Raw genomic sequence first — 14,265 nt, 5'->3', positions numbered from 1 at the left:
TGCCCCAAACTGGGCTTTCCTCTTGGCTTGCCACACACCTGTCCTCTGGGTTTAGAGTATCACTGCTTTCTTGACTTGGATCCACTGTTTTCTGGATTACTTTCTTCTTTCTTGCCTTATGCCTTCATTTTGCTGGCATATATCATACATATCTTGTAACTTTTTAATAAAGGATGCAGTCTCCAGCAGACTCTTTGTTCTCTCTGAACCTGTTTACTTATCGTTGTGAAATGAAATGATCTGCAACCATACATCACCATGTTACTGTGAGGGTCAAGCACAATAATAATATATGGAAAACCATGAGTATCCTTGTCAGGTACCTTCAAATTGGGCTTAGAGTATATGCTCCAGCAGAAAACAGAGTGGTAATCAAATCAGCCTCAGGGACTACAGACCAGGCTCTGGAGTTACATTTGAGTTCTCTTGCGAACTGAATTGGGTCCTTCAAAATTCATATCTTGTAGTCCTAACCCTTAATGTAATTGTATTTGAGAGGGCCTTTAAGAAGGCAATTAAGGTCAAATGAAGCCATAAGAATGGCATCCTAATTCATTCGGACTGGTGTCCTAAGAAAAGGATAAACATCAGGAGTATGTGTGTAGAGAAAAAAGTCATGAGAGGATACAGCACGAATATGGCTGTCTACAAGTCAAGGAGCAAGGCCTCACTGGAAACCTGCTGTCCTGGCACCTTGATCTTGGACTTCTAGCCTCTGAAACTGTAAGAAAATAAATTACTGATTTTTAAGCCACCCCGTCTGGGATATTCTGTCATGGCAGCCCCAGAAGACTGATGTAGTTTCCAGCTTTGGCTTCAGTGTCTAGTATCTGTGAGACCTCTCAAACTGTTTCCTTATGTACAATGTGCCTTTAGTTTGGGGGTTCTTGTAAGGATTAAGTGAGCAAATACAGTAGTCCCCCACTTATTCATGGGGGATATGTTCCAAGGCCCCCAGGGGATGCCTGAAACTGCAGGTAGCACCAAACACCACATACACTGTTTTTCCTACACATACACAGCTGTGATAAAGTTTAATGCCTTTTCCGTCTTCACTAAACCCTTAACATTCACTGTGGCTATACTTGCAAAACTAGGTGTGACTGCAAAACTAGTACAAATTTCTTTTTCCTTCACGATTTCACACATAGAGGATTTGTTCTTACTACAGATGTTAGCAACCTCAGCATGTGACTTCTTTTCTTTCCTTATTAAGTTAATAACTTTAACCTTTTGACTTACAGGAAGCACTTTATGGCTTCCTTTTGGCATATTTGATCTGCCAACATCACTGCTCTCTTCCTTTGGGACCATTAGTAAGTAAAATAAGGGTTACTTGAACGCAAGCACTGCGGTACCTCCACGGTCTGTCTGGTCACTGAGACAGGGAGCGTAGCCAGTGTGTCTGCTGGACAAAGGGAGCAAGACAGCATGAGGTTTTATCACTCCACTCAGAACAATGCACAATTCAGAACTTAGGAATTGTTTATTTCCGGAATTTTGCGTTTAGTATTTTTGGACCACGGTAGGCTGCGGGTAACTGAAACCGTGGAAAGTGAAGCCACGGGCTAGGGGGCCTACGGTAAGTGCTTTATACTGTCAGTGCCAGTTATGGCTGCCACTTAATACACCTTTGTTTTCATCGCCTTTAAAGGGGCTGTAAGTTATTCTAATGGAACTGTGTTACTTGTGATTTTGTTTCTTGTGTAATCAGACAGTTTAACCAAACATTTACAAATCAAAGCAATGACAAGAAAAATAATTTCTGGGTCACTGGGTTGGATCGTCTTAAACAGCTTTATGGAGATATAATTCGTATTCTACACAATTCCCCTATTTAAAGCTTACAGTACAGTGGTTTTTAGTATCTTCACAGATACATGCAGCCATCGTCGCAGTCAATTTTAGGACATTTTTATCACCTCGGAAGACAACCCCACACCTTTCAGCCATCATCCTCCTAACCCACACGCTACCCCTACCCTAAGCAACCCCTGGTTTGCTTTCTGTCTGCTCTGGACTTCCGTATAAATGGGATCGTATAATTTGTGGCGTTGGGGCTTACCAGCTACCTATGTCATTTCTTTGCATATCTTTTCTGCTCCTCTATCCTTCTTTCTTTCCTTGCCCCTGGCACTCTCATTATGTGTCTGTTGGAGTACTTAATGGCATCCTACACTTCTCTGAAGCTCATTTTCTTCATTCTTTTTTTCCCTCATTATTCTTTGACTCGCATAACCTCTGTTGAGCTGAGAATCTTCAAATTACTAATTCTTTGGCCAGTTCATATCTACTGTTGAAAGCCCTTCCAGTGAATTTTTTCAGTTATTATACTCTTGAACTCCAGAATTCCTACTTGGTTCTTTTTAAAATAAATTTTATTAAAATTTTTGTGAATATAGTTGTAATAGCTACTTTGAAGTCTTTTTATAAAACCAAACACCTGGTCAGTCTCACTGGCAGTTTGTGTTGCCTGTTGTTTTGTGTGGTTTTTTTCCTGTCTTCCTGGTCATGCTTTCCTGTTTCTTTGCATGCCTCATAATTTTTGTTGGAAACCAAATAGTTTAGATAACATATTGTAGCAGCTCCGGGTACTGGCCCCTCTCTCCTGGGTTTATTATTTGTTTTTTTTTGTTTTTTTTTTTTTCAGTGATTGCCTGCTTTACTTTAGAGAAGTCCACCCCATGCCACGTTAAGTCTCTTAACTTTTTGCCTATTGTTTTATGCCCCGAAGCATAAATTGTTCTACAAACCAAGCCAATGGAATTGCGGATCCTTGGAAGGAATAGTTTCTGAGATCAGTGTTTAATATTTGTTCTGACCCCAGCAAAGCTGCTTCCAGCTGTCTTATTTTCTGGTTTGCTGTTGTAAACTGCGCAGCCTTTATGGTGATGTATAAGTTAAATCCTGCATCCCAATTGCATTTCACTGCCATTGTTCCTGAGAGTACCCTTAGGTTTGAACCTCTCGGTGTTCTGTTGTAAGTGAAGTTAGTTCCTTTGGGAAGAGATTAGGAGCTGTTTTAGGGCCTGCCTTTCATTCCTATTCTTCCCCACAGCCCAATTTTTGAGCTAGGGCTCTGGAGCTAGGAGTGGGAAGAATGGCAAGCTTCTTTGTTTAGTAGCTGGGTGCTAGGTGAAGGTGGGGTGGGGATGGCAGCAACCTGAGGTCTTCCTGGCTTGCCTTTCTTGGCATAGAACCATTGTGTCATGAGCCAGAGCAAGGACAGGTAATCTCAGTGTGCTAAAGCCAAGGTTAGAGTCTTCATTCCACACGAATGGGGGCTGAATCAAAGTGAGTTCCTGTGTCTTGATCGTACTTCCCTGGAACTTCGCCTCTGTCATAGGAAGTTGAGGGCCAGATGTGAAACACTGCCGTCCTGCTCCTCCCAGGAAGAAAGCCCTCTTTAGGGGCCAGGGGGCCAGGCAGCCTGTGTCCCTGGCTGCAGCCGTCTTAAGTGGAATCCCTTTCTCGCTGAGTTTCTGGAAGGAGCAGTGAGCAGTCTTGGTTCAGATACTATGGGCTCTCACCTTTCTTACCAAACTTTTGTAGATTTTCTTAAGTAGAAGTTTCTTCATTTGTGGTTTGCCGTTAGGGCCATTTCACGGGCTTTACATGTTTTTGCTTCTGTTTTGTTTTCATACTTTTCACCGGTTTCACAGGGGAGTGAGTCTTCGGAGGTCCACATGCTGTTATCTTAGGAGCTGGTCTTCCTGGGTCAGTGCTTTAAGTTCTCTATAGGAGGACGTATGAGTAGCTTGTTAAAGAAGTCTAGTTTTCTGGGGACTTGAGTGAGAGAACAGTGACATTTTTAAGTTGCTAAGTTAACAGGAGACGCAGGCTCAGAAATTCTAAGGAGGAATAATGTGGTGGGATGTGAAGACGTAGAACTGGTGTGCTTCGTTGTTTTGGTTCCGTTAGGGGTCGGGGTGCTTAAAGGCTTGGACTTAAAAGTTCTAAAAACCAAGCGTTCTTAGAGAGTGTGAATGTGTGGATTCTCTTTATCTGCTTGCTGAACAAGTAGCTTTATCCAATTATTTAGTGTTACTTTAAAATGGGATATATTCTTCTGATTTTATAAACACTTTTAACAAATATCCCCCAGAAGCATCAATAAACCCAAATTAGGCTGTACCCCCTATAACGTTGAAGTCACATACCTGTGAGAAGTTTTATTGAATTTTAACTTTATACTTGATAAGAAAAGATGATTCATAAAGCAGCTGTGATTTAACAAACTTGGATTATTTTATTCAGAGTTGCTAATGTACATAGTGACGTTTTAAATTTTTTCCAGAGTGACAGAGTAATATGTTCTCCAGGAGCCATAAGGCTTATGTGTTAAAAGCACTCAGCCACCGCGTTGTATTAACATGATAGACTTAGTTCCTAATTTTTTTCCTTTCAAAAACTTGGTGCCAGTCTTTCTGAATCAGATGACTTCAAATGCAAATTGAGAAACTGAACGGGGCTTCCTGTTTTTCATCTAGTCCAGATGCAGAGAAAAGCACCAAGCATTGTCTATATACTTATTTCTTTCCCTAAAGAAGTTTTTTCTTTAATTCTGTTGTTTTGGAAACCATAGAACAGTATTTTTCCTCTCTCAATGTACAATATTTCAGTATAAATTGTAGGGGGCTTTAATATTTTCCAAATGCTATTTCATTTTTAGTGTTGAGTTATTAGTCAGCTCAACAAATAATTTGAGTCCTGAGCAGTGGGCGTGTGAGGGGTACAGACAAATTTGGGACCAGGTCACATTTGAGATCTCAAGGCACAAACGCAGCAGCAGTCAGTGACTGCAGGATGAAGAGGAGCAGAGGGAGGGCTGGGGTCTGCTATGATCTGGGACCTAACGCCCATTAGAGAAGGTGTTTAGGTTTGGAGAGGCTCTGAGGAGCCGGAAAACCCCCAGCTGGTACTGTGAAAGAACAAAAATTCAACCAGCTGAGTGCAGAGACCTAACTGGCTGCGTTCATGAATCTGCAGTATCCACTCTCGCAAATAGAAAGGTAGTCGGAGGAATTATACAAAATGGAAGGTCTTTATAGGCAGAAAAAGATTACAACAAGGATGTTTCGAGTGAAATATTTCAGGCAAGGACACCTTCTCTTCGGGACCCTGGAGGTCTTATTCGGCAAATTATCTCAATAATGTTGTGACTAGGAAATTGCAGACTGATTGATTTAAAATTTCACTCCTAGGAGGGGATGAAATTACCTTTGAAAAGTTAGGTATTAAGTCTTGGTGGGGCCTAGCAAAGTGATGCCAGTGGGGACCTGTCCGTTCTTTTCAACAGCAGGAATATGCGTGATATCTTCTGGGTATGTGAGGGGACTAGTCTGTCAATTATATTGGTTCCACAGAATAGTGCATTCTGAATTTTGGTCCTGTATAGTAGGAACGCTCTTCCTGTCTGGTCCAGAAAGAATCTCTCCTGCCCGCCCCTGAAGTTTCAGGGCCACCTGGTGACCTCTGGATTTTCTTTTTCTTTGTTCTAAGTGTCCTGCCTTGCCAGTGAGGGCATGCCCCCAAACCAGGAGGCCTGGGTGCCACAGAGAAGGCACCATTTGCTGCCCGTTATGGGGCATGTAGCAAGCATTGGTTTCGTTGGGCACCTGCAGTATTAGGTGTTCTCTTCTGTGTTATTTTCCTCTGGGTAGACTTTGTTATTATGCTTTAAACTGTGGTATGTATTATTCAGAAATTTAGACCTCTCTTTACCTTTTCAGGTTTAAGCCATTTTTTCCATTTCAAACCTTGCAAGGATTTGAGGAAGATGAAGAAGAGCATATCCATATTCAACAGTGGGCACTTACTGAAGGCCGCCTTAAAGTTACATTGTTAGAATGTAGCAGGTACGTTCTTTGTTTTGTCATTACTACATTCTGGGAAAGAGAGTGCATGAAATGTGCTTAAGCACTACAATATTTGCGTATATTCCCTCTCTGTGTTAATCTATATTGTATTATCTGTAAATTCTTTAATTGTACATTTCATAAAAGTAGTCCTTTCCAGCTTGCAAAAATATATAAACCATATTTTAGAAAGCTTTTAAAGGCAGGAGAGGAGGTGATCTATTCTTCGGTAATTCCCAGAATTTTTATGTGCATGATGCTCTGTTGGTACCTCTGACTCCCTACCTACAGAAGGACTGTTCATAGAATAACAGTTTTGAGAATTGTTTGTGATCATTGAAAATACCCTGGAAAGTAGAAAAATCAGACTTGATTCTTAAAATTTTAGAGCTTTCTGAAGGGATCTCAGATACAATCTTGCCCAGCCTCCTTATTTTACTTTACCAGCTCCATAGTCTAAGCTGTGTTCCTACTCTGAATTACTCACTGCCCTAGTCTTTTTCACTTATGTTGACATAAGAACATCCAAACCTGTAGAGAATTTTTATGTGTTTATTTGAGCCAAACTAACGACATGCCAGAAGTAATATCTCAGATGCTCCAGAGAATGACAGTTTTACGTTGTCCTTTATACAGTTGGAATTAAGGAGGGAATGTAAGAAAGATTACATGAAGTTGGAAGAAAACAAGGTTGGGAATAGTCCACAAGATCATACTCGTATGCCGCCTTAAAGGTGGTTATGCCTCTGGGTGGTCTAAAAAAGAGGGTTACTCTGGCATTCAAAGGTGTGTTAACCCAGATGTACAAGAGCAAGGGGCAGGGCGTGCTGAAGGTTGGGATAAACCTCTTTACAGGCTAGGTCATGACTACCCCCGTCACCCTGTGACGTTACTTGCGTTAGATGACAGAGCCCCTTCTTCATCAGCACTTGCTTCCTAACACTGGTTACGAGTGTAACGACCAGGATGAGCTTTTCAAAATGCATATCTGATCGTCACTCTCTTACTTAATGTTCCTCAGTGTCTTCTCCATTGCTCTTAGAATACAGACTCATATCTTGGCCAGGCCTTCCATGCCCCTCTTACCTTCCTAGCTTCTTTCTCTGCCCAGTCCCTCACTCACAGTACTTGAGCCACAGCGGTCTCCCCAAGGCAAGAGGTTGGCAATCCCTTTCTCTGAAGGGCCAGATTGTAAATATTTTAGATTTTTTGATTCACATGGTCTCTTGCAACCACCCAGCTCTGCCTCGTAGTGTAAGCGCAGTCAGAGATAGGCAACAGGTAAACAAGTGGGTGTGACGTGGACATGTGTTTGTAAACCTGTATAATGAATGCCATGATTCTTGTGTCAGGAAATACTTTTTTTTTTAATCATTAAAAAATGTAAAGACCACTGATAGCCCACAGGCCATACAAAGCAAGCAGCAAGCTGGATTGGGCGCACAGATGAGCACAGTCGCCCATGCCTGCCTTAAAGCTAGTACTTAGTTGCAAGTACCAAGCCCTTGGTGATTCTCTGCTGAAGGCCCTGCCCCGTTTTCTTCTCCTGGAAACCAGCCTTTCTTGTTTCACCTCAAAAGCTACATCCTTAATGTGTCTCCTAATCATTCCAAGTGCAGGTATACTGTCCTTGTGCTACATTTCTATGACACTTGTTTGTACCACTTATTTAATACTTATCGCTTCTATTTTTATTTCCAACTCATCATAAAAACAAGTGCTTTAGTACAAAGCTTATGTTTTTGTACCCAATATTTTTGTGTCCCTGCTCATAATTAGGTTAATTGTGAGTATCTTAATTATATGCCAATTTTTTTTGTTGTTTGTCTTGGAGTGACTCATTATTGTGCACCATTCTGTCAGAAAACTGGTTGAAAAGGAATTCTTTTATCAAAGGCTAAATATACTGTACATTTTATAAAAAGGAACTTCAGTGTATAGCAAAATGACATACAATAAAACATGGCTCTACACAAGTCTGAATTTGAAGTTGCTGAGGTAATACGCTATGGTAAGGCTAAGTATTAAATATGTAATTTAATTTGGGTTAGTTATATTACTATTTAGGACATATTTCTTTTTTTTTTCTTTTTAAATGTTTTATTTATTTTTAGAGGGGAAGGGAGGGAGAAAGAGAGAGAAACATTGATGTATGGTTGCCTTTCATGCGCCCCCAAATGGGGACTTGGCCTCTAGCCTAGGCATATGACCTGACTGGGAATCGAACCAGCGACCCTTTGATTCTCAGGCTGGCACTCAGTCTGTGGAGCCACACCAGCCAGGGCTATTTAGAACATTTCTCAAGTGGCCTATGTCAAGGGAAATTTTGAACTGATGCTTTATTTTTTCTTTTAGTGAATTTTCTTATAAATCCACAAGCATCAGAATTATACTTACTGGAATACCTTTTCCAAAATAACTATAGTAACTTCTAAACATCTAAAGAGCAATTTTGCACAAAATTTCTTGACTCTGCTGTCGTTAATTCCTGTCTACTTATTCATCTACCCATCTACAAACTGGTAAAGATAGCCTTTAATGAAATTATTTATTTACTCATTCATCAAACTTACCTGTTATAAAGTTTTGAAAGTGAACTTTGCCAGTGAGGGAAAAAGTAGAAGTATTCATAGAAAACACACTGTTTATTGAGAATATTAGAGTTGTACAACAGGAAACTATGCTTCAGGAGGCAACATGAAGTGGAAATAATACTGACTTTTGAATTAGAAAGTGCTGTCATTACATCCTAGCTATGTACCCTTACTGTTTGTTGTATGTTCTTAGGCAAGTGACACGTCTGTAAAATAGGCAAGGCTGCTACCTTGTTGGTGCTGTGATCAGAGATAGGTAAATAAACCACAGTGCCAACCACATAGTAAGCCTGCAGTAAATATAGCGTCTACAATATTATCATTATGCCTTCATGAAGAAAACAAATCTTGGAACAAACCTGTTCTTTTTTGCGTATTTGATTGTGAGAATGGGAATTTGAATTTAATTAATTTAAAAGGGTCTCACACTGTAAAAGGAGGCTCTTTCCTAACTATTTGAGCTTCCCAATTAAAAGTTTGGGGATGGGACCTTGCTGGTGTGGCTCAGTGGATTGAGCACCGGCCTTCGAACAAAAAGTTGAGGTTCAGTTCCCAGTCAGGGCACCTGCCTGAATTGTGGGCCGGGTTACCAGCTGGGGGCGCGCGAGAGCGACCGGTCCACGTCTCGCTCCCACATTGAAGTTTCTCTCCCTCTCTTTCTCTCTCCTGTCCCCTCTTTTTAAAACTAACTAAATAAAATCTTTCTTAAAGTGTGGGGATGAAAACACACTTTTGTTTGTAAAAATTGGTTCCAGCATTGTTTTTTATGATGAACTGAAGTTGATTTTTTTGAGTCACTGATGAACTCAGTTGCTGTATTTGTAGTGTGTTATTAGAAAACTAAATTACTGCACATTAGTGTTACAACCATATTATTAAGACTTTTTAATTTATAATTTATAGTCTTAAAGGATCGGAAGTATTTTGCAAAGAGAATATGCTCATGTGCAGTTAAATAGAAGATAAATTCGATTAAAAACAACCATATAGAGAAGAGAAGATCAATTTTCTGGCAGTAAAGAAAACAATAGATTGTTTAGCTCTCATTTTCTGATAAACTGTACATATTCTTCAGGGAAAAGAGATTTGGCACCAAATTCTAGGTGGGATTTTTCACATACATTCTTATGTGACATTTCATGTATCCATTTATGTAATGGATACATTTTCTTTCCTTTGCTTTTCTTTGGCTGTTTTTATCAACCAGTTATATTTTTAAAAACAAACAAGATTATAGTCAGTGAAGGCAAAGCCTATAATGTTTTGTTGTGTGAGAGTTCTGTACTCCAAAGTGGTGTATTTAGGTTATAGCCTGTCCTAATTATAGATAGAAGATTCTAATTAAGGTCACTTCTTTACTCAGTCACACTTACACTGTTCTAAAGCCTGTAGTTTCTTAGCAGCTTTTAGAATATTGTTTTGTTTAACTGGGTTCCAAAAATAAATCACTTAAAATTTTTTTTAATGTTAACACAAGTACAGAAAATTATAGCAGTTGACATTCTGCTCTATTACCAAGAGTCCTACCTTATTGTCCAATTATCTATTATCAACACAGAGCCATGGGTTTCTGTATTTTTCAGTGGTAATAATTTTTTACTATCTTATTTTGTGTGTGAATTGTCCCTGATTTGGCCACAAGGAATCCCTTCAAACTGGTTCTGTATTCTTGTGACATGACCCTGTCTTTTCTTTCTTCTTCTTTTTTTTCTTTTATTATTTATTTATTTGTTTGTTTTTTATTGAGATCTTCGTTACTTTCTTGTATAACAAGCTATTCCAGGTTCATTTTCTATCTTCTCTGCTGTGGTTCTGTAATCAGCTGTTTTACCAAAAAGCCCTGATTCCTTTTCTTTTTTTTTTCTTTTGAGTATATTTTATTGATTATGTTGTCATAGTAGTCCCGATTTTTTTCCCCTTTGCTCCCCTCTGCCCAATATCTCCCTTCCCCCAACAATCCCACCCCCCTTAGTTCATGTCCGTGTGTCATGAATATAAGTTCTTTGGCTTCCCCCTTTCCTACATTATTCTTAACTTCCCTATCTATTTTGTACCAACCATTATGCTTCTTAATCCCTGCACCATTTCCCTATTTTTCTCCCTCTCCTCATTTGGAGCTGATAACCTCCAAATGATCCCCATACCTATGATTCTGTTCTCATTCTGGTTTGCTTAGTTGGATTTTGTTTTTATTTTTTAGATTCAGTTGTTGATAGTTTTGAGTTTGTTGTCATTTCAGTGTTCATAGTTTTGATCTTCTTTTTCTTAAATAAGTCCCTTTTACGTTTCATATAATAATGGCTTGGTGATGATGAACTCTTCTGGCTTTACCTTATCTGGGAAGCACTTCATCTGCCCTTCCATTCTAAATGATAGCTTTGCTGGATAGAGTAATCTTGGTTATAGGTCCTTGCTTTTCATCACTTTGAATACTTCTTGCCAGTCCCTTCTTGCCTGCAAAGTTTGTTTTGAGAAATCAGCTGATAGTCTTATAGACACCCCTTTGTAGGATACTCTCTACTTTTCTCTTGCTGCTTTTAAGACTCTTTTTATCTTTAACCTTTGGCATTTTAATGATGATGTGTCTTGGTGTGGTCCTCTTTGGATCCATCTTGTTTGGGTCTCTCTGTGCTTCCTGGACTTGTATGTCTATTTCCTTCACCAAATTTGGGAAGTTTTCCTTCATTATTTTTTCACATAAGCTTTCTATTTCTTGCTCTTCCTCCTCTCCCTCTGGCACCCCTATGATTCGGACGTTGGCACCAGAGGTTCCCAAGCCTCTCCTCATTTTTTTCAATTCTTGTTTACTCATTCTGTTCTGGTTGAATTTTTTTTTTCTTCCTTATATTCCAAATCATTGATTTGAACTCCGGTTTCCTTCCCTTCACCATTGGTTTTGTGTGGATTTTTCTTCGTTTCACTTAGCATAGCCTTCACTTCCCTTATGTGTTTGCCATACTCAAGTGTATCAAGCCTGTGAGCATCTTTATCATCAGTGTTTTGAATTCTGCATCTGTTAGGTTGGCTATCTCCTCGTCACTTAGTTCTCCCACTGGAACCTTGATCTGTTTCCTCTTTTGGGCCATACTTCTCTGTCTCCTCATCTTGACAGGCTCCTGTGTTTGTTTGCCTCTGTGTCTTAGGTAGAGCTGTGGCTCCTGTTACATTGTAAGGGGCGGAGCCTTAGGTATTTGTCAGTGCCGGACAACTCGTTTCACCACGTTGTGGCGCTGTCTGGATGAGTATTTCTTCTTTATATCTGTTTGTTGGACTTCCATGCAGCTCAATTTTCTGAAACTTCTGGTTGTCTCTAGTTTTGAGGTAGTTGTATTCCTTCTGAGTTGTGGAGGGAGATCCAGCATATCTGTCTAGGCCTCCATCTTGGCCGGAAGTTTCTAATAGAGAATAATATTAGAAATTAAGATCTAGTTGTTAGGTTGTTCATTTCTACTTCATATATTCATAGATTCCTTCAATGGACAGCGTTGTGAAATACATATATGTGTAGACACTTATACATGTATGCATACATATACACAATTTAGAAATCATGAGTTCACCTGATACTTCCAATTCCAGTTCATCTTAGGGTTGTTCCTTGCCTTGCTTCTTTCTTCTTCCTTTTTCATATTTTTAAGTCCCTTGAATCCTGACTCCAGTAACATCAGCACTTTTGCTCATTTGCTCAGTTCTGTAATACATCTCCAGTAATTTCAGAATTGCTTTATTCATACAAATTCAGAGAACATACTTACTAAAAGGAATTCAGGATTTATTTGCAGTCTTCTCTACGCTACCCAAGATTGAGGGTGTGTGGTCGAGTACTGTACAGTCCCATGCTGCATCACTGCGTTTTGATCAACAATGGACCACATATATGATGGTGGTCCCATAAGGTTATGATGGAGCTCAATATCATATAAGAAATGGGAGAGTATGTGGTTCAGCAGGAATATTTTTTTCTTGAATGGGAACAATGTCTGTGAGACTTGGCAGTAGATTTCCTCTCATTCAGAGCACCTCAATTTTGAGCACACAGGTTACATCCCAGTCAGTCAGCCATGGACCTCTTTCAGCACAGAGGAGCCTGTCCCCCCATCACTACATATTAGAGGTCTAGAACTCTCCCAGATCTAGCCTGATGGTCTTCAGAGTACATTGCTATACATTCTTTGTTGAGACTAAAGATCCTTAACAAGGACACAGGCCCACATGATTTGCAATATTTTTTCCCATTCTGTGGATTATCTTTTCACTTACTTGGTGGTGTCCTTTGAAGCACAAAGGTTTTCATTTCAGTGAAGTCCCATTTATCTGTTTGCTACTTGTGCTTTTGGTGCCCTATCTTAAGAAGCCATTGCCTAATCCAAAGTTACAAAGATTTACTTTTATGTTTTCTCTTACATTTAGGTCTGTGATTCATTTTTGAGTTAATATTTTGTTATTCTTTTTAAAAACATAAAAGTGGTGATATGAAAAATACAGACTAGCTTACAATTTCAGGAGAGGCTTCCAAGAATTGTGCTTTCTTATCCCTGAATCGTGAAGATTAATATCTTTTGGGAATTTGGGAGCACTAGCCGGTGCTGCATAGTGGCCTTCTCTGCATAGTAGTGAAGGCCTGTCTGTAGTTTGCTCTTTTAACCAGATGGTGGCAGCAAAGCCTTGCTAAATCAAAATTCTCATTTTTCTAAACATAGTATTTTATCATTATGAGTCTTAATATTTTTGGCAATAGGTTATTAAGCACTGTTTAACAACTGTGTGTGTGTGTGTTCATAATTAAGTGTATGTGTGTGTGTTCATAACCAACTATATTGTACTATTTTATATCTGTTTAACTTTACAGAGATGTTATTGTACTATACCAGCAATTTTCAACCTTTTTTATCTCATGGTACACATAAACTAATTACTAAAAATCTATGGCACACGAAAAAAATATTGCTTTTTGCAAATCTAACCAAAAAAATAGGTATAATTTTGATTAACTCACACTGGATGGCTATCATTGCGTTGGCTTTCTCATTTCTTTTTCTCGACACTCTAAGGGAAAAGGGGCCAGTGCCCCTGACTAAATATTCGGGGATAACATGTTTTAAAAATTCTTGGGGCACACTTGTTGAAAATCGCTGTACTATAGACATTATTCTACAACTTTTTTAATTCAACAGATTGAAGTTGGATAGCTCTTGTATAGATACCCAGTCAATTTGTTTTCCTCATTTTATGTTTGTTTGATTTAGCTGCTGAAAAACAGCTTGTCCTGGAATTCACCTTATTTTAGCTTTACTTCACTTTTCCACTAGAGGGTGTACCAAGTATTTTGATTTAATTTTTTTTTCTGCTTTCAAAATTATGATAGCAATGGCGTAATTTATTGCTTCTTGGTATGATAATCTGAAAGAAAAATTTTATGCATACAATTGGTATAATAGTCTCCTTGTATTTTTATTCTGCAGGTTGCTCATTTTTGGATCATATGACAGAGAGGCAAATATTCATTGCACACTTGAGTTGAGCAGTGGTGTTTGGGAAGAAAAACAGAGGAGTTCCATTAAGACGGTAAAATTGATTTGCATAGTTTTATATCAGTTTAAAACTTGTATTCTATAAGCATACTTTTATAAATATTTCTATATTCCTAGTTACTTTTGGTCATGTGCAAATAATTACAAACAGCTTTTATTTATTTGTCCTGTTACAGTACAATATCAATAATGAATGATCCACATAAAACTATGTCATTCAGATTGTTTGCTTGCATAAGAAATTCAGTCTGACGAATTTTCCTTCCAGAATTTTAAAATTGT

General features: G+C 39.0%; 1 protein-coding gene across 1 annotated transcript in view; it reads left to right on the top strand.

Annotated features, from left to right (window-relative positions):
- The window catches only part of PDZD8 (PDZ domain containing 8), a 61,576-nt gene that overhangs the window by 10,890 nt on the left and 36,421 nt on the right, over positions 1-14,265 (top strand). Inside the window, exons 2-3 of the mRNA XM_090278668.1 lie at positions 5,733-5,858; positions 13,915-14,017. Of these exons, the coding sequence (XP_090134794.1) occupies positions 5,733-5,858; positions 13,915-14,017 (229 nt within the window). The remainder of the gene's footprint in view (positions 1-5,732; positions 5,859-13,914; positions 14,018-14,265) is intronic.

Source organism: Furipterus horrens, unplaced genomic scaffold (genome assembly GCF_987537825.1).
Source record: "Furipterus horrens unplaced genomic scaffold, mFurHor1.1.pri manual_scaffold_5, whole genome shotgun sequence".
Lineage (NCBI taxonomy): Eukaryota > Metazoa > Chordata > Mammalia > Chiroptera > Furipteridae > Furipterus > Furipterus horrens.
Note: the sequence above shows the minus strand (reverse complement) of the source record. Positions and strands in the feature narration are given on the sequence as shown.